The 21,662-nt window shown below is 42.4% G+C and overlaps 1 protein-coding gene across 1 annotated transcript in view; it reads left to right on the top strand.

Annotated features, from left to right (window-relative positions):
* The window catches only part of LOC126194954 (lysosomal-trafficking regulator), a 304,398-nt gene that overhangs the window by 84,738 nt on the left and 197,998 nt on the right, over positions 1-21,662 (top strand). Inside the window, exon 12 of the mRNA XM_049933343.1 lies at positions 5,127-5,456. Within this exon, the coding sequence (XP_049789300.1) occupies positions 5,127-5,456 (330 nt within the window). The remainder of the gene's footprint in view (positions 1-5,126; positions 5,457-21,662) is intronic.

Genomic DNA, 21,662 nt, shown 5'->3' with positions numbered 1-21,662 from the left:
CGTCTCTGCTTCAGACTGAAATGACTGACCTTCAGTACCATAGCCAACCTAAATCACAGTAGCCTAGTTAAAGGCCTCTAATTCTCTTGGAGTCTCAAGTGAACATACAGCATCACTACCCAGCCCTGAGTCACGCCCAATCATATAAAATCCTCTCACTTTTCAAGTCCAACCCATGGACAACCATCTCCTCAAAGAAGTACAATCCTCATGATTTACAAGCCATGCTATTAGAAAACAGTGAAAATGGAGGGGATTTTATTTACTCTTGCCAACAAAAAAAGTCTTGGAGTGCACAGAAGAAATACAAAATCCTTCTAACATATTTCGGAGCTGCTGAGTCGCAGATAGGCACAACAAAAAGACTGTCACAAATAAGCTTTTGGCCAGCAGGACCTTTGTCAAAAATAGACAAGACACACACACACACACACACACACACACACACACACACACACACACACACGACTGCAGTCTCTGGAAACTGAAGCCACACTGCGAGCAGCATGATGAGAGTGGTGCGTGGAAGGAGGTAAAGAGGCAGCTGGGGCTGAGAGGTGGAGGGGTAGTAGAGTAGAGATATGGGACAGTGAAGTGCTGCTGGCGAGCATGCAGCCACGAGGTTGAGAGAGGGTAGGGCAGCTGTGTGCAGACCTGAGCTTAGACAGAGGGCAGGGAAGGGCCGATAGTGGAAAAGGAGACAAGTAAAAAGACTGGGTGCGATGGTGAAATGAGGGCTGTGTAGTGCTGGAATGGGAACGGGGAAGGAGCTGGATGGGTGAGCACAATGACTAATGAAGTTGACGCCAGGAGGGTTACGGGAACATAGGATATATTGCAAGGAATGTTCCCACCTGTGCAAGTCAGAAAATATGGTGTTTGTGTGAAGGATCCATGTGGCACAGACTGTGAAGCAGTCATTGAAATGAAGGATGTCGTATTGGGCTGCATGTTATCAACAGGGTGGTCCACATGTTTCTTGACCACAGTGAGTCGGCCATTCATGAGGACAGGCAGTTTGTTGGTTGGCATCCCCACATAGAATGCAGCACAGTAGTTGCAGCTTAGTTTGTGAATCACATGATTTGTTTCACAGGTAGCTTGGGATCAGTGATGTTTGATGGTATAGGTGATGTTTTTGACCAGACTGGAGTAGGAGGTGGTGGGAGGCTGTATGGGACAGATGCATTTAGGTCTATTACAAGAATGTGAGACATGAGGTAAGGGGTTTACAGCAGGGGTTGTATAGGGATGGATGAGTATATTGTGTATGTTCGGTGGACAGCAGAATACTGCTCTGGGAGAGGTCGGAACGACAGTGGGCAGGACATTTCTCCTTTCAGGGCATGACAAAAGGTAGTCGAAACCTTGACCCTCCAGAACCTTAAGGGCTTCTCCTCCATTTGCTTCAGCTGATCCTACTCAACCCATCAAGTCATCTTCCTGGACGTTGCCCTCCACCTCAAAGGTGGCTACATCAATACCTCTGTCCATATAAAACATTCTAACCACCAGCAATACCTCCACTTCGACAGCTGCCACCCATTCCATACCAAGAAGTCCCTTACATACTGCCTAGCCCACCATGGTTGTCGCGTCTGCAGTGACAAGCAGTCCCTTATGAAATACACTGAGGGCCTCACTGAAGCCTTCACAGACTGTTCTTATGATCCCAACCTTGTACAAAAACAAATCTCCCATGCCTTATCTTTCCAGTCTCCCACCATCTTCCAAAGTCTCATTGTCCAGCCACAGAGGAGCATTCCCCCTTGTAACTCAGTACCACCCAGGACTGGAGCAACTGAATTACGTTCTCCACCAGGGTTTCGATTACCTCTCATCATGCCCTGAAATGAGAAATGTTCAGCTCACTATACTTCCCACCCCTCCCACAATGATATTACACCATCCACCAAACCTACATGATATACTCGTTCGTCCTTACACAACCCCTGCTCCCAAACCCTTACCTCATGGCTCAGACCCCTGTAATAGACCTAGATGCAAGACCTGTCCCATACATCCTCCCACCACCACCTACTCCAGTTCAGTCACAATCACCACCTATCCCATCTAAGGCAGGGCTAACTGTGAAACCGGTCATGATCTACAAGCTAAGCGGCAACCTCTGTGCTCAAATTCTATGTGGGCATGTAAATCAACAAGCTGTCTGTCCTCATGAATGGCCACCATCAAACTGTGGCCAAGAAACAAGTGGATCACCCTGTTGCTGAGCATGCTGCCCAACATAACATCCTTCATTTCAGTGACTGCTTCACAGCCTGTGCGATATGGATCCTTCCCACAAGCACCAGCTTTTCTGAATTGCACAGGTGGGAAGTTTCCCTGCAATATATCCTACGTTCCAGTAACCCTCCTGGCCTTAACCTTTGCTAGTAACTGTTCTCATCCATCCAGCCCCTTCCCTGTTCCCATTCCAGCATTGCACAGCCCTTATTCCAGCATAACACCCAGTCTTTTTACTTCTATCCTTTCCCACTATCGACCCTTCCCCCACCTCCACCCCTTTCTCCCCTGCCCCCTGTCTAGCCTCATGACTGCACATAGCTGCCCTACCCTCTCTCAACCTCGTGCCTGCATGCTCACCAGCAGCACTTCACTGTCCCACACCTCTACCCTATTACCTCTCCCCCTCCCAGCCCCAGCTGCCTTCTTACCCCCATTCACGCACCACTCTCATCATGCACTGGCACTGCTGCCTTCGGGACTGGAAGTTCTAGTATTGCCAGTAAGCGCACATTAAAGTGAGGAAAAAATACTATTTTTATCTTTGACCATGAACCCCCATTATGTTTTTTCTGAGCTGCCAACCTAGTGTAAAGCTTCCCTTACCAAACAGCTTTCGATTCACTCAGTGTGTACCGTTATTCCAGTTTAGGAAATAATTGATACCCTGCATTTGATCACAGTCTCAATAAGCCTATCCCACCGGCTCTTGACACAACAGAGGACTGAAGATTACTTGAAATCGTAGTAAAACGTTGCACTGAGTTATATGAGAAGTTTTCTTTATAGTAAAAATCATGCAAGAAGTGTTCCATTTGCTGCAGATGTGTTGGAATCTTATATAATTTTAGCCAAACCATTTTAATTCCACTCAGTTTTTATTATTAAACAAAACAATCAGCATTCCTTGCAGATGAATTTAAACTTCTGTTTCCCATAGCATCAGACATCCTTCACTTCCTAAAGGTGACTACGCAACTAGCCATAAAGTAACGATAATTTTGTATGTTACGTTAGTCTGATTCACACAGTATTTTCATTGTTGTGTGTGTAAATGTGTTAGGAAAGTATCTATATGGTATTTACTTAGCCTGTTTCAGCTATCAACAAGGTTGCATGTGTTTTATAGTATCAGCAATTATTTATTTTGCATCAAAATGGAATGATCACATTGGCTCAATCACAGATAAAGTAAGTGGCAGACTGTGGTTCATTGGTAGAATACTAGGGAAAGCAATTAGTCTACAAAGAAGACTGCACACAAAACACTTGAATTACCCATCGTAGAATACTGCTCAAGTGTGTGAGACCCATACCAAATAGGACTAAGAAAGGGTATTTAGTGGATACAAAGAAGGGCATCACAGATGGTCGCAGCCTTGGTTGACCCATGGAAGAGTGATAACAGTGATGCTGAAGATACTGAACTGGCAGACTCTTGAAGATAGACACAGAATATCCAATGACAACCTGCTTAAAAGTTTTTACAAACAACTTTAGGAATATATTGCGAAGACATACAGCATGAATAGAGACATTTAGGCAGTCATTCCTCCTGTGCTTTCTATATGAATGTAATAGGAAAAAGACCTTATACCTGGTGCAGTGGCATGTATACTCTACCTTGCATTTCACAGTGGTTTGCAGAGTTTTAGATGTAGATGTATAAAAATCGATTTTGATATAAAAATGCAAAAGTGTCACAAAGTTTTAGAAATGTTAAATATTATCTTTGACAAGTCTGCCATGTCCAGAACAGTGGTTTCGATGAAGACACTGAACGTGACTAGCACCCTGGATGCCCAGCACATTGTCAACTGATAAAATCATGGGAAAATGTGAAACAAGTAATTATGAATGATCACCAAGTCAAAGTGAGAGAAGTTGCAGATGATTTGGCATATCAACTGGCTCATGCCATGAAAGTTTTTCCAATGTTTTCGATATTAAGTATGTGACAGCAAAATTTCTTGAATTTTGAACCAGGCAGTGTCAAATGAAAATTGCTCAGGAGTCGGTACATGAAGTCAGTGCTGATGTATTACTATGGAAATGTGTCATAAGAGGTGGTGAAGCATTAGCTCGGTTATCCCAGTGGAAGCATTCTGGATCATCTGTCCATGAAAAGCTTGCCAAGTGTAGCCAAATGTGAAGGTTATGTTCAGCCTATTTTTCGATTTTAATAGCACAGTGCACCACAAACTCTTCAATTCCACTCATATGAAGCAATCCAAAAAAATGCCAGGTTGTGTGGTGAAGCAGATCTTGGCATTACACCACAATGGTGCTCTTGCTCACATTTTGTGGATTGTTCATTACTTTTTGGATATAAACAATACTGTAACAATTTCCCAGCCTCTATATTCACCTGGCTGGCCCCCTGTGACTCTTTTCTGTTCCAAAAATTTAAGAAAATGATAAAGGGTGACAATTGTAGGAGAGATTAAAAGCACACAACTGAGAGCTTAAAGCTATACCAAAAATCGAGTTCCAGCATTGTTTCAGGGATTGGAAAAAGTGCTCCACTGGTTCATATATCTAATGAGGCCTGTATTCAAGGAGATAACATTGCTGTTGACAAATAAACTTCTTTTCAAAAAACGAACATTCACGATTTTTTTAATGCGCCTCATACACCACTATCTGAACTACTTCTGCAGTTTAAGCTGGTTCACGTCTGGTTGCAGATCCATACTTTCTTCTTTCATTTAATTCGTGTGTTGTTGCAGCTATTGGGCACTTCCCACAAACAAACTGTACCCACATTATTTTTGATATCACAGAAATAACATTGCAAGATTGAATGCACAAACTTTTAAGGTGGCATGCAGTTTCAAACTGACTTACTGGTTACATACACATATTGCGCGTTTCGACAGGTGCTGTCGGCATACCTGCAGCGAGCCAGCAGCGACGAGGTGTCACGGTTCTGCAAGATGCGTGGCTACCAGTTACTGGCGTGCCAACTGGCACAGTGGCCGGCCTCGTGGGAGCTAGCGGAGGCAGCGGTGGCACTGGGCACACTCTGCCCGCTGCCCCTGGAGGAGCAGGCAGCTGCACTCGACCTGGGTGCCAGTGCGGCAGAGCTGCAGGCCTCCCGGCCACTGGCAGCGCTGCCCCCGCTGCTCGCGCTCCTGCCTCGCTGCTGCCGGACGGACGTCGCCCTCGCTGATACCTTGCTCGCCTACTTGAGCCAACTTGTTTTAAAAGTGAGCATCCTATGTTTTGAAAGAATTGGGTAACATTGAGTGTCAGATATGGACAGTAAATCTTTTGTGCATAAGGAGCAAATGTCAAACAGATGAGAGGGTTGAAGATGACGTGTGTCTGTTTTTAAGAGACAGATGTTTTGTCTTAATGAAAGAGAAACATGTCACAGGAAGTTAGAAATGAGATTTAATGAATGTATGTTTTCACTTTTGTTATCGAAAGTGTTCAAAGTTTGCACATCTCGGTACTGTGCAGCTGTAACAGAAACTTCTGTTTTGGCATTTTGGCCATTTAGCTGAGGCCAGTCCACACACTGTAATGCGCTGTCTGACCTCCACTAATTTGATGCAGGGGAGACAAAGGGAGGCATGGAGAGAGGGAGAATCCCACAACTGTCTTTAATTGACTACTGAATGAGAAATGTTAATCGGTGTACATAGTGCAGAGGATGGAACACAATTGGCACCTCATTCATTCTTTACGTTTGGGCGCGCACGTGCGCCCCCCCCCCCCCCCCCCTCACACACACACACACACACACACACACACACACACACACACACACACACACACACACACACACAGGTTAGCTCTGAGAGCACGTAGGTGCACCACCAGTAGTTTGAAGCTGTCATCACCATTAAAGCTGTTCAACTGCATCTCTGATTTTGTTGTATGATGCTTTTGCTAAGTCTGTATCCTGACAGCATTATTCAGTACAATCAGGTGAGGCTAACTTACTGGGGTGTCAGAGTTGCACAAATTGTTCCTGTTCTTATATACATTCTTTTAACTGTGTGACTTTGTGTATACGAGTGTGTGTGCAAGTGTATACCTGTCGTTGTTTCCCCCTAAGGTAAGTCTTTCTGCTCCCAGAATTGGAATGACTCCTTACCCTCTCCCTTAAAACCCACACCCTTTCGTCTTTCCCTCTCCTTCCTTCTTTCCTGATGAAGCAACCATTGGTTGCGAAAGCTTGAATATTTGTGTGTGTGTTTGTGTGTTTTTTATTTTATTGTGTCTATCAACATACCATTTTAGGCCGGCCGAAGTGGCCGTGCGGTTAAAGGCGCTGCAGTCTGGAACCGCAAGACCGCTTTGGTCGCAGGTTCGAATCCTGCCCCGGGCATGGATGTTTGTGATGTCTTTAGGTTAGTTAGGTTTAACTAGTTCTAAGTTCTAGGGGACTAATGACCTCAGCAGTTGAGTCCCATAGTGCTCAGAGCCATTTGAACCATTTTTGAACATACCATTTTATTTTATTGTGTCTATCAACATACCAGTGCTTTCTCATTTGGTGTGTGTGTGTGTGTGTGTGTGTGTGTGTGTGTGTGTGTGTGGATGGATATGTGTGTGTGTGCGAGTGTATACCCGTCCTTTTTCCCCCTCAGGTAAGTCTTTCCGCTCCCGGGATTGGAATGACTCCTTACACTCTCCCTTAAAACCCACATCCTTTCGTCTTTCCCTCTCCTTCCCTCTTTCCTGATGAGGCAACAGTTTGTTGCGAAAGCTTGAATTTTGTGTGTATGTTTGTGTTTGTTTGTGTGTCTGTCGACCTGCCAGGACTTTCATTTGGTAAGTCACATCATCTTTGTTTTTATGTCTGTATATGCATGAATGGATATGTGTGTGTGTGTGCGAGTGTATACCCGACCTTTTTTACCCCTAAGGTAAGTCTTTCCGCTCCCGGGATTGGAATGACTCCTTACCCTCTCCCTTAAAACCCACATCCTTTCGTCTTTCCCTCTCCTTCCCTCTTTCCTGATGAGGCAACAGTTTGTTGCGAAAGCTTGAATTTTGTGTGTATGTTTGTGTTTGTTTGTGTGTCTGTCAACCTGCCAGCACTTTCATTTGGTAAGTCACATCATCTTTGTTTTTAGATATATTTTTCCCACGTGGAATGTTTCCCTCTCTCTCTCTCTCTCTCTCTCTCTCTCTCTCTCTCTCTCTATATATATATATATATATATATATATATATATATATATATATATATAGGGAAACATTCCACGTAGGAAAAATATATCTAAAAACAAAGATGATGTGACTTACCAAATAAAATTGCTGGCAGGTTGACAGACACACAAACAAACACAAACATACACACAAAATTCAAGCTTTTGCAACAAACTGTTGCCTCATCAGCAAAGAGGGAAGGAGAGGGAAAGACGAAAGGGTGTGGATTTTAAGGGAGAGGGTAAGGAGTCATTCCAATCCCGGGAGTGGAAAGACTTGCCTTAGGGGGAAAAAGGGACAGGTATACACTCGCACGCACACACATATCTATCCACACATATACAGACACAAGCAGACATATTTAGAGACAAAGAGTTTGGGCAGAGATGTCAGTCGAAGCGGAAGTGAAGAGGCAAAGATGATGTTGAATGACAGGTGAGGTATGAGTGGCGGCAACTTGAAATTAGCGGAGATTGAGGCCTGGTGGGTAACAGGAAGAGAGGATATATTGAAGAGCAAGTTCCCATCTCCGGAGTTCGGATAGGTTGGTGTTGGTGGGAAGTATCCAGATAACCCGGACGGTGTAACACTGTGCCAAGATGTGCTGGCCGTGCACCAAGGCATGTTTAGCCACAGGGTGATCCTCATTACCAACAAACACTGTCTGCCTGTGTACATTCATGCGAATGGACAGTTTGTTGCTGGTCATTCCCACATAGAATGCATCACAGTGTAGGCAGGTCAGTTGGTAAATCACGTGGGTGCTTTCACATGTGCCTCTGCCTTTGATCGTGTACACCTTCCTGGTTACAGGACTGGAGTAGGTGGTGGTGGTAGGTTGCATGGGACAGGTTTTACACCGGGGGCGGTTACAAGGGTAGGACCCAGAGGGTAGGGAAGGTGGTTTGGGGATTTCATAGGGATGAACTAAGAGGTTACGAAGGTTAGGTGGACGGCGGAAAGACACTCTTGGTGGAGTGGGGAGGATTTCATGAAGGATGGATCTCATTTCAGGGCAGGATTTGAGTAAGTCGTATCCCTGCTGGAGAGCCACATTCAGAGTCTGGTCCAGTCCCGGAAAGTATCCTGTCACAAGTGGGGCACTTTTGTGGTTCTTCTGTGGGAGGTTCTGGGTTTGAGGGGATCAGGAAGTGGCTCTGGTTATTTGCTTCTGTACCAGGTCGGGAGGGTAGTTGCGGGATGCGAAAGCTGTTGTCAGGTTGTTGGTGTAATGCTTCAGGGATTCCGGACTGGAGCAGATTCGTTTGCCACAAAGACCTAGGCTGTAGGGAAGGGACCGTTTGATGTGGAATGGGTGGCAGCTGTCGTAATGGAGGTACTGTTGCTTGTTGGTGGGTTTGATGTGGACGGACGTGTGAAGCTGGCCATTGGACAGGTGGAGGTCAACATCAAGGAAAGTGGCATGGGATTTGGAGCAGGACCAGGTGAATCTGATGGAACCAAAGGAGTTGTGGTTGGAGAGGAAATTCTGGAGTTCTTCTTCACTGTGAGTCCAGATCATGAAGATGTCATCAATAAATCTGTACCAAACTTTGGGTTGGCAGGCTTGGGTAACCAAGAAGGCTTCCTCTAAGCGACCCATGAATAGGTTGGCGTATGAGGGGGCCATCCTGGTACCCATGGCTGTTCCCTTTAATTGTTGGTATGTCTGGCCTTCAAAAGTGAAGAAGTTGTGGGTCAGGATGAAGCTGGCTAAGGTAATGAGGAAAGAGGTTTTAGATAGGGTGGCAGGTGATCGGCGTGAAAGGAAGTGCTCCATCGCAGCGAGGCCCTGGACGTGCGGGATATTTGTGTATAAGGAAGTGGCATCAATGGTTACAAGGATGGTTTCCGGGGGTAATGGATTGGGTAAGGATTCCAGGTGTTCGAGGAAGTGGTTGGTGTTTTTGATGAAGGATGGGAGACTGCATGTAATGGGTTGAAGGTGTTGATCTACGTAGGCGGAGATACGTTCTTTGGGGGCTTGGTAACCAGCTACAATGGGGGGCCGGGATGATTGGGTTTGTGAATTTTAGGAAGAAGGTATGGGTGCGGGGTGTTGGTGGGGTCAGGAGGTTGATGGAGTCAGGTGAAAGGTTTTGTAGGGGGCTAAGGTTCTGAGGATTCCTTGAAGCTCTGCCTGGACATCAGGAATTGGATTACCTTGGCAAACTTTGTATGTGGTGTTGTCTGAAAGCTGACGCAGTCCCTCAGCCACATACTCCTGTCGATCAAGTACCACGGTCGTGGAACCCTTGTCCGCCGGAAGGATGACGATGCACCAGTCAGTCTTCAGATCACGGATAGCCTGGGCTTCAGCAGTGGTGATGTTGGGAGTAGGATTAAGGTTTTTTAAGAAGGATTGAGAGGCAAGGCTGGAAGTCAGAAATTCCTGGAAGGTTTGGAGAGGGTGATTTTGAGGAAGAGGAGGTGGGTCCCGCTGTGACAGAGGACGGAACTGTTCCAGGCAGGGTTCAATTTGGATAGTGTCTTGGGGAGTTGGATCATTAGGAGTAGGATTAGGATCATTTTTCTTCGTGGCAAAGTGATACTTCCAGCAGAGAGTACGAGTGTAGGACAGTAAATCTTTGACGAGGGCTGTTTGGTTGAATCTGGGAGTGGGGCTGAAGGTGAGGCCTTTGGATAGGACAGAGGTTTCGGATTGGGAGAGAGGTTTGGAGGAAAGGTTAACTACTGAATTAGGGTGTTGTGGTTCCAGATTGTGTTGATTGGTATTTTGAGGTTTTGGAGGGAGTGGAGCTGGAAGTGGGAGGTTGAGTAGATGGGAGAGACTGGGTTTGTGTGCAATGAGAGGAGGTTGAGGTTTGCTGGAAAGGTTGTGAAGGGTGAGTGAGTTGCCTTTCCGGAGGTGGAATCCCTGAAGCATTACACCAACAACCTGACAACAGCTTTTGCATCCCGCAACTACCCTCCCGACCTGGTACAGAAGCAAATAACCAGAGCCACTTCCTCATCCTCTCAAACCCAGAACCTCCCACAGAAGAACCACAAAAGTGCCCCACTTGTGACAGGATACTTTCCGGGACTGGATCAGATTCTGAATGTGGCTCTCCAGCAGGGATACGACTTCCTCAAATCCTGCCCTGAAATGAGATCCATCCTTCATGAAATCCTCCCCACTCCACCAAGAGTGTCTTTCCACCGTCCACCTAACCTTCGTAACCTCTTAGTTCATCCCTATGAAATCCCCAAACCACCTTCCCTACCCTCTGGCTCCTACCCTTGTAACCGCCCCCAGTGTAAAACCTGTCCCATGGCACCTACCACCACCACCTACTCCAGTCCTGTAACCAGGAAGGTGTACACGATCAAAGGCAGAGGCACATGTGAAAGCACCCACGTGATTTACCAACTGACCTGCCTACACTGTGATGCATTCTATGTGGTAATGACCAGCAACAAACTGTCCATTCGCATGAATGGACACAGGCAGACAGTGTTTGTTGGTAATGAGGATCACCCTGTGGCTAAACATGCCTTGGTGCACGGCCAGCACATCTTGGCACAGTGTTACACCGTCCGGGTTATCTGGATACTTCCCACTAACACCAACCTATCCGAACTCCGGAGATGGGAACTTGCTCTTCAATATATCCTCTCTTCCCATTATCCACCAGGCCTCAATCTCCGCTAATTTCAAGTTGCCCCCACTCATACCTCACCTGTCATTCAACAACATCTTTGCCTCTGCACTTCTGCCTCGACTGACATTTCTGCCCAAACTCTTTGTCTTTAAATGTGTCTGTATATGTGTGGATGGATATGTGTGTGTGTGTGTGCGAGTGAGTGTATACCCGTCCTTTTTTCCCCCTAAGGTAAGTCTTTCCGCTCCTGGGATTGGAATGACTCCTTACCCTCTTCCTTAAAACCCACATCCTTTCGTCTTTCCCTCTCCTTCCCTCTTTCCTGATGAGGCAACAGTTTGTTGCGAAAGCTTGAATTTTGTGTGTATGTTTGTGTTTGTTTGTGTGTCTGTCGACCTGCCAGCACTTTCATTTGGTAAGTCACATCATCTTTGTTATTGAAACATTCCACGTAGGAAAAATATATCTAAAAACAAAGATGATGTGACTTACCAAATGAATGTGCTGGCAGGTCGACAGACACACAAACATACACACAAAATTCAAGCTTTCGCAACAAACTGTTGCCTCATCAGGAAAGAGGGAAGGAGAGGGAAAGACGAAAGGATGTGGGTTTTAAGGGAGAGGGTAAGGAGTCATTCCAATCCCGGGAGCGGAAAGACTTACCTTAGGGGGAAAAAAGGACGGGTATACACTCGCGCGCACACACACACACACACATATCCATCCACACATATACAGACACAAGCAGACATATTTAAATATGTCTGCTTGTGTCTGTATATGTGTGGATGGATATGTGTGTGTGTGCGAGTGTATACCAGTCCTTTTTTCCCCCTAAGGTAAGTCTTTCCGCTCCCGGGATTGGAATGACTCCTTACCCTCTCCCTTAAAACCCACATCCTTTCGTCTTTCCCTCTCCTTTAGTGGATATTGGTCCCTTAATTCTATTGCTGCCAACTCAAACTGTTTCTCTTCATTGACTGCAGATAGATTACTTCCAATTTTTAATGGCTGGTTTTGTTTTACATAAATACTGCAACCTCCACACTTAATAGATGTTCTCTTGTATGCACTTGCTAAATTAAGAGACTTTAAGACTTCATGTTTAGTTTCTGATTCTTTTCACCAATCTTCTGTGATACAAACAACAGAGCTGTCTAAACCTTCTGGCTCAACCTCTAGCTGTTGCACTTTATTTATTAGACACTGAAAATTTTGGTGATCACCTTTTAATTTATCATTACTACATTTAGCATTTCCTCTTCTCTTTGTTTTATTGTCATTGTGTATGAGTTTGTGAGTTTTGTCATTTCGATTATATTCATGTATATTATTTTTAAAAGATGAAAAAACCATAATATTACTAGCTGCCCGTTTTCACTGTTACAGTGTTTCACTATGCTCAGTAGTGAAGAAATACCCCGATCATACAGTATTCATTGGTGCCAACTTTAACCCATAGAGTATAGACTGGGATGTCTATGGATTCATTGCAAGTGGTACAGACAATCTCACCAAGTAGTTCTGAACACATTGCTTGAGCAGCTAGTTAGATAAACCACACACAATGGAAATATTTTAGATACTGTATGACATGTTAAAAAGTAATGCGTCAAAATTTACTTGAAAACTCTTGAAGATTTCAGCATAAAACAAATGTTGTTAACATTTTACATCTTTATTATTCATGTCTACATATTTACAGCCCTCTGCCACTAGCAGGCTCCTGATTATAGTATGTAACTTGCCAGTGTGCTATATCAGTGAATGAGAAAGGGTGTGATCTAATCGAGTTTGGAATTTGAAGAGTTGTCCACACCTAGAGCACTGTCCCCTTTAGCATAATAGTACTACATCACACATGAGTGCTACAACATCTGCAACAATTTGATGCCTTGGATTCACTCCTCATAATCATCCTCCATACAGTCCAACTTTCACCTGTTTTCAATTTTCACGTGTTTCCATAAGTTATAGAACACTTTTGAGGACTTCGCTTTGATAGTGTTGAAGCAGTGCAAGCAGAGATGAAGCTCTATGTCTGTCAACAAAGTCAAGCATACTATAGTGATAGTATCAACAAACTGGTTTCTTGTTGAGGAAAATGTGTTCTTTGCCAGGGTGACTATGTTAAGCAATAAATATGCAGACATGAAGAATAAAGATGTAGAATGTTAATAAAATTTGTTTTATTTGAATAGCTTAAAGAGTTTTCATGTTAAAAATTCAGAGGACTTACTTTTCAGGACGTCCCCATAGCTACTAACTGGCCTGACCTTATCAACAGTGTCAGTATAGAGACTAGTGTTAGAGATCATCTTGTCATCACAGTGCTGCTGTAAAGAGCTGGTAAGCAGTCTTAACAACTACTCAGACAATGAATGGACATCATTTGGTTACAATATGATGGATGTAGAGTAATCGGGGACAACATATATACTGATGGTAAATCATGCTCCGGTGAACTATATGGTAAGCAAGTGGATTAACAGCAGAAAAGACTAAGATTTAATAACAAAATGTGAAAAGTGCTGAGGAAACAGAGATTGTTGCAGTAGTAGTAGTAGTTGTTGTTGTTGTTGTTGTTGTTGTTGTTGTTGTCTTCAGTCCAGAGACTGGTTTGATGCAGCTCTCCATGTTACTCTATCCTGTGCAAGCTGCTTCATCTCCCAGTACCTACTACAGCCTACATGCTTCTGAATCTGTTTAGTGTATTCATGTCTTGGTTTCCCTCTACGATTTTTACCTCCACGCTGCCCTCCAATACTAAATTTGTGAGCCCTTGATGCCTCAGGATATGTCCTACCAAGCGATCCCTTCTTCTAGTCAAGTTGTGCCACAGATTTCTCTACTCTCCAATTCTATTCAATACCTCCTCAATAGTTATGTGATCTACCCATCTAATCTTCAGCATTCTTTTGTATCACCACATTTTGAAAGCTTCTACTCTGTTCTTGTCTAACCTATTTTATCGCCCACGTTTCGCTTCCATACACAGCTACACTCCATACAAATACTTTCAGAAAGGACTTCGTGACACTTAAATCTATACTCGATGTTAACAAATTTCTCTTCATCTTGTTGCAGTATCAGATCAAAAAACAATGCAGAAATGTTGACAGGGAAGGGTCAGTAGAAATTTGTGTGTTGGTAAAAATATTGAAGCTCAAAGCGTACAATAACTTTGACCATCATACCTTAGCTAAAGATCTAGCTGAGCAGATGAGTAACTTCTGGTCTAGTGTAAAATTGCTGAGCGGGTTGAAGGCCTCTTTCTCATCACAATTTTGACCAACCTGGCGTGGCATTAGAAGATAGTGAAAGGAAAGACAAAGTTTTAAATTTTATGTTTAAGAAATTGTTCATGCCGGGCAATAGTACAAACATAGTGTTGTTTTACGATCGCACAGATATGGTAATAGGTACCTGTGGCACTGTTTTGGATTTACAGAGACTACTCGTGAGCATTGGCCCTTTACTTAGCTTGCACTTTTCACAAATCTCTCATCCTGCACAAAATCCCAAGTAATTGAATAAAAATACAGCTGACTCACATATACGAGACATTTGAGAAGCATCACTTGTGTGAAACTTTACTTGCCCTTGCCTTGTGTGGTGTTCTGCAAACTGCGGATAAAGGGCGGTAGGCAGAATCCATTTTCACAGATTTCGAGAAAGTGTTTGACACATTACCTATTGCAGACTGGTAATGAAGATCCCAGCATATGGAGAGGTCCTCAGATATGTGAGTGACTCAAAGACTTCCTAAGTAATAAAACCGTTTGTAGTCCTGGACAGCAAGTGTTCATCAGACAAGGGTGCTATTTTGTCGGAATCCAACATTCTGAGCTTGTGACTGTGAACAAAATATAGGTTGACTCTTACATAGAAGATAACAGCAAGCAGGCACTTTTTACAGACCTACTTATTTATTTAAACCGGCAGGTTCATCTTCAGATGGCTAGTTCATGTTAAGATAAATTTTACATCAGTTTTCACTTTTTGTTTTCCCAACTGATGAAATTTCCTTGGGGTGGTGGTTCCGATGAAACATCCGTGCTGCTATGTTCCAGTGCAGACTGCTTGTGATCTAGCAGCATCAGAAACTGTACAATGCAATTTTTTATGTGTATATAAATATGCAACTAATCTAAAGCACCACTTACACACTCAGAAATTTTACCACATGGAAGTATGTGTACAAAGATGGCGATATTGTATGCCTACTTCCATGTGGTGAAACTTCTTAGTATGTGGGTGGTGCTTTAGATTATGTGCATTTATTTATACATGTAAAAAAGTGCATCATACAGTTTTCGATGCTGCTAGATCACAAGCAATCTGCACTGAAACATAATGGCACGGATTTTTCATCGGCACCACCATCCCAAGGAAATTTCATCAGTTGGGAAAACAAAAAGTGGAAGCTGATGATCTGACAGTGTCAGTCCTAGGTTGTTCGAATAAAGTATTGGAGGTGTGCTGCTTGACAGTGTAATGACACTGAATGGTTGACTTCAGTTTATTTGGAAAATTCTAGGGAAGTGTAGCTCATCTACAAAAGGAGACCATGTATAGAACTCTTGTGTGACCCATTCAGCACTGTTCAATTGTTTGGAATCCCCAAGTCAGATTAAAATAAGAGAATGAAGCAGTTAAGAAGGAGAATGAAATTTCCACTCTGCAGCAGAGTGTGCACTGATATGAAACTTCCTGGCAGATTAAAACTGTGTGCTGGACCAACACTCGAACTGAGGACTTTAACCTTTCATGTGCAAGTACTCTACCAAATGAGCTAATCCAGGAGTGTTAGTCTTGCAAGTTTTGCAGGAGAATGCCTGTGAAGTTTGTAAGGTAGGAGTTGAGGTACTAGCAGAAGTGAAGCAATGAGGATGGGATGTAAGTAGTTCTTGGGTAGCTCAGTCAGTAGAGCACTTGCCTGCAAAATGCAAAGGTCCCAAGTTCGAGTCTCAGTCCAGGACACAGTTTTAATCTGGCAGAAAGTTTCAAGTAAGAAGCATATTGCTAGATTTTTTACTGATAGGTTTGAACAACATGCAGGTAGTATGTAAGTCATCTGTGAACTCAAATGGGAATCCCTGGAGGGAAGATGACTTTCTTTTTGTGAAACACATTTGAGAATGTTAAGGGAAGTTGCATTTGTGGCTGACTGCAGAATGATTCTAATTCCACCAACACGCATCTCACATAAGAACCAGGCAGACAAGTCAAATAAGGCTCATACAGAGCCATATATAGTCATTTTCCCCTCACTTCATTTGCGAGTGAAATAAGAAAGTGAATGATTGATAGTGGTGCCAGGAACCCTCCCCCATGAACCAAATGGCAGCTTGTGGATTACACATGTAGCTGTAGGTCTGCTATTCTATTTCCATTTCATTCATTTCTATCTTAGTCGTCCTTTCAAGTAAATGTAACTTCCCAGGTTTTCGTATTTCTTCTATAACCAGTATCTCAACTTAAGGTTTGTTGCCAATTTTTTGTAAAGTCATGTTTTCTTCAGGCCTTACTGTTTCTCTGTTACTTGATGAACCAGCTCCCAGCTCAAAATGCTTGTGTATTTGTCAGAATGTATGTGCGTCAGTCTGTAAGCTAAACAAAATCAGAGGTGGTGTAGATTCTACAAGGAGTGCACTGACACTTACTAGACTGCTTCTTCCTTTCCCATCTCATGTGAGTTGACACCCATTTGGACACTTCTCAGTCGCTGCTTGATATGCATGTAATGACAGGTCACGTGGTAAGCTGCTGGTTGGGTCAGTTGGTATGAGGTGAAGGCTGTGGGCATTTGTGAAGAGATGAAGAGTTTGTGCATGTTTGTTTACTCAACTGCACAAGGTCTCTGAAAGTCCAGCTGCTGGGAGAAGGGCCAGATTAGCACCTGGCTACCTCACATGGACTTCTCATTAGGTGCTGTGAGTGAATTACAGAGTACATTGATCTACATGATCTTCATGATCCCAGTGACCTACATTAAAACTACATACAGAAAACTCTTAATACCATTATCAAATTTGTCTGTACGACCAAACATGTGGAAACTGGAATACGTTTCACAATTTTGTGCAAAAAAACGTAGAGAATTGTTGTGCAGAAATGTGTACAGCTATGAAATAGTCGTAAATGGTGATTTGTAGCAGATAGTTGGGATAGTGGCTTGTAGAAATGACATACTTACATTATAAGGATTTCATCACAAAATATGGAATTGTTTAACGGAGCCAAAATGGCCACAAAAATGCGATGGTGTGAGCAGAGCAGCTCAGAGCGTACCCAAGTTAAGGTGGCCATATATGTTGTAGTAATTTCATTTGATTTGTTATTTATATTTTTGTGTCTTTTGTTGTCTCAAGATGTAAGTCTTATGCTTCCTTAAGTATCTTGTATTGTAAGTACATTTGAAAGATCAGAAAGTGAGCAGCGTCAAAATACAGATCTTTTGATGTATGTCACTTACAGGTTTAGTGTCTAATGTACATTTAAATGTTGTACTAAAATTACTTATTTGTGAAACACGGGAGAAAACTTGTGGACAACGAGCACATGTAAACTGTGGAAAATAGGCACAATTGGTCAGTACAAGTTGGTGGGACATCAAACGATTATGTATGGGAGTTGTGTCACTGATAGTCATTTTCTGAGACTTGTAAGTGATGCATGGTATGAGGCTGTACAATTTCAGGTGAAAGAAATATTTCTGTGTGTTTCCAACTTTTGCTGAATTTACAGCTAGTTTTGATGATAGAAAATCTCGAGAGAGTTTCAGACCATGACTTTGAACAACCATTGGGCAGTTTGATAGTGATTTAGAACTGAAATATCCTTAATACTTTGGAACTTGAACTTGGTTTTATGGTTGTAGGACTTGTACTTGTTTAGCAGCATTTATTTACATTTACTTTGGTTAATATAAGGCCCATCAGGACTTTCTGTTTATGGGTCTGTCACATGAATTAAAGGTAGAGTTCCTGCACATTTCCTAAAATATTGAACTTTACTGCGTGGTGATTCAGTTGTGGGAATTCATAGTGAGAGTCTCTTCTGTACTTGTAAATTTTTAATGGACACCGTCCATTTCATTTCAATCATTTTCTGATCAAGCTAATTCAATTTTGCAAATTGAAGGTGGAGGGGGGAGAAAGGAAAGAAAAGTGTAGAAACTCTTGATGTCAGTTGCATTTGGACGTAATGCTGAGTCTGATGTGCTGAGTGAAAATGTGTGCCAAACCGTGATTTGAACCTGGGATTTCCTGTTTACTAGGCAGTTGCATCAACCACTGCACCATCCAGACAGTGTTTATCACAATTAGTCGAACTATCTCGGTATGCCCCTCGGCTGTCCCACACTCCCATCTAGCATCACCTATCTGCAGTCCCCATGCATGTCCTCCATGCTCACTATTTTGAGATTCCCACAGGAGGTCAAACCTGATGGTGCATTCACACTGAAGGTGGCAACTCGTAGCTCATCAAGGTGACTCAATTATATGAATATGTGATATCTGTTCTTTCGTACATGTGTAAAAGAAGAGTCACCACACACTCTAATAAAACTAATTCACTTTATAATTACCTTTCATTTAGTGAACCTTTATACAGTTTTATTAAAAGCAGCTATTAAATTTCACAAACTGTATCTGGACAAGTACCTTTTGTTGAGCAACTATAGCAGGGCTTGGTGTAAGAAGTGAGATACACCCCTCATACAAAGAATGGGAGCCAGGTGTACACCTTTGGCATCAGGGGTATGGTTCAATATTTAAGAACGATTTAGGCTGTAAATAAAATACTCATTTGAGGAAAAAAAATGCACGTAGGTTGATCGTCCAGACTTCATCACTGAATCTGTAATTATTAAAATGTTATCTATTCAACACCACATTTTAGAAATAAACTTTCCACACCATTACCAACTTAATGTGTGGTATATTTTCCTGTGGTTTAGATACATCGATAACTTGTACTGATAGATTTTTTTTTTAATACATATTTTGCAGCTTAAAACATGACTGTATTCAAAACATTGGAGGTACGAATTAAACAGTGCCTTCAGTCACAACTTTTTCATGTTTTATTAACTACATGATGCATTTTGGACCCTGTGGGTCGATCATCTGGTGTAATTTGTCTTAATACATGTTTCATTTCTTCTCTTGAATGAGATGAAATGCATATTCCTTTCGCAAAAAGGTTTAATGTTAGGTTATGAATTTTGTAAGTCGAACATAGAAAATATGTATAAAATAGTGGAAAATTAATGGTGTAAACTTACCACATAATCTAAAGAAAGCATTTTTGTGTTTTAGTACTGGCAAACATTCTTTTCTCCGTCGTTTTAGTACATGTCACTTCATTCAAGATGTACATTTGTGCACACGTTTATAAACACTTTACAGATGCTTTTGTACATGGTGTTGTCAAAGAATACTTTCATCTTTGACAGCAGGGAGCAAAAGGCTATTTACAATTTGTACAGAAACCAGACGGCAGTTATAAGAGTCGAGGGGCGTGAAAGGGAAACAGTGGTTGAGAAGGGAGTGAGATAGGGTTGTAGCCTATCTGCAATGTTATTCAATCTTAATAGTGAGTGAAAAATAAAGGAAGAAACAGAAAAATTTGAAGTAGGAATTAAAATCCATGGAGAAGAAATAAAAACTTTGAGGTTTGTCGACGACATTGTAATTTTGTCAGACAGAGCAAAGGACCTGTACAAGCAGCTGAATGGAATGGACAGTACATTGAAAAGAGGATATAAGATGAAAATCAACAATAGTAAAATGAGACATTTGAAGTAGTAGATGAGTTTTGCTATTTGGGGAGCAAATTACTGATGATGGATGAAGTAGAGGGGATATTAAATGTAGAGACTGGCTACGGCAAGCAAAACGTTTCTGAAGAAGAGAAATTTGTTAACATCGAGTATAGATTTAAGTGTCAGGAAGTCCTTCCTGAAAGTATTTGTATGGAGTGTAGCCATGTATGTAAGTGAAACATGAACGATAAACAGTGTAGACAAGAAGAGAATAGAAGCTTTCAAAATGTGGTGCTACAGAAGAACGCTGAAGATTAGACCACCTAACTAGTGAGCAAGCAAGTACTGAAAAAAATTGGAGAGATGAGGAATTTGTGACACAACTTGACTAGAAGAAGGGATGGGTTTGTAGGACATGTTCTGAGGCGTCAAGGGATCACGAATTTAGTAACGGAGGGAAGTGTGGAGGGTAAAAATTGTGGAGGGAGACCAAGAGATGAATACAGTAAGCAGATTCAGAAGGATGTAGGTTGCAGTAGTTATTCGGAGATGAAGAGGCTTGCACAGGATAGAGAAGCATGGAGAGCTGCATCAAACCAGTTTCTGGGCTGAAGACAACAACAACAACAACAACAGTAGCATTAGGAACGTAAAGTTGTCATATTAACAGAATCTCTGAATGTCTGGGGCCTTGTAAGCCAAAAACCGGTTAACAATAAAAGTAATATTGTAGAACAAAATCAAACTGGTGCTTTTCATTTGTTAACGTAAAGTTGGTTGACACCAGAACTGAATAGCAACTAAATACTAAATTCAGATTTACTGAGTGAGATGGCACAGTGGTTAGCACACTGGACTCACATTTGGAAGGGCAACGGTTCAAATCTGGTCATTCTGAATTAGGTTTTCTGTGATTTCCCTAAATCACTTGTGGCAAATGTATGGGTTGTTCCTTTGAATGGGCACTTCCAGTTTCCTTCCTCAACCTTTCCTAATCCGAGCTTTTGATGTGTCTATAATGACCTCATTATCAATGGTATACTAAATGCTAATCTCCTCCTAAATTCAGATTGGAATATATAGTTTTCAATGATGGATCATATGGCAGTTGTGGCAGGATATTTATTGCTGTAAAGAATTCGATAATATCTGATGAGGTTTTTACTCATTCTGAATGTGTGAACTGACTAGAGTGAAGTTAAGCATCAAAGGTGAGTGAAACATGATAATAGGTTACTTTTATAGACTGCCTGTGTCAGAAGCTGCAATGATAGAGCACATCAAAGAGAACTTGCAAAAACAGTGAGTACATTTCCTCACCGTGCTGTTGTACTAGAGGAAGGCTTCAGTTTGCCAGCTAGAGACTGGGTGAGTCTTATAACCAAAGTTGGTGCTAGAGACAGGAATTTGTGTGATGATATTCTGAGTGCCTGTCTCTGGCATTGCATTAAAGGGTAATGTGGAAACGGCTCAGCAACTGTTTGTCATGATCATGCAGGAATTTGTGTGATGATAATCTGAGTGCCCGTCTCTGGCATTGCATTAAAGGGTAATGTGGAAACGGCTCAGCAACTGTTAGTCATGACCCTGTCCAATAGTGTGGAGGGATAGCATTAGTGGCTTACCTCCATGGCTGCCTCATACCAATACTGTGCAGTTTCCACAATGCCATTTGACAAAATGTGGCTGTTTAGTCTTTTGAACAATTTACTGCATATTGTGAAATTATTTTCTGTAGTGCACGTGTTGATTATTGTACTTTTTGACTTGAACTACTTCTATATAACAGTATAGAACATTACTCAAAAAATTACTCCATGAAAATTTTTCAGAAATTATGCAAAAAAGTGTTTAATTGGTGCTTACAA

Source organism: Schistocerca nitens, chromosome 7 (genome assembly GCF_023898315.1).
Source record: "Schistocerca nitens isolate TAMUIC-IGC-003100 chromosome 7, iqSchNite1.1, whole genome shotgun sequence".
In the NCBI taxonomy this organism is placed as follows: Eukaryota; Metazoa; Arthropoda; class Insecta; order Orthoptera; family Acrididae; genus Schistocerca; species Schistocerca nitens.
This window is presented reverse-complemented; position numbering and strand designations above follow the sequence as displayed.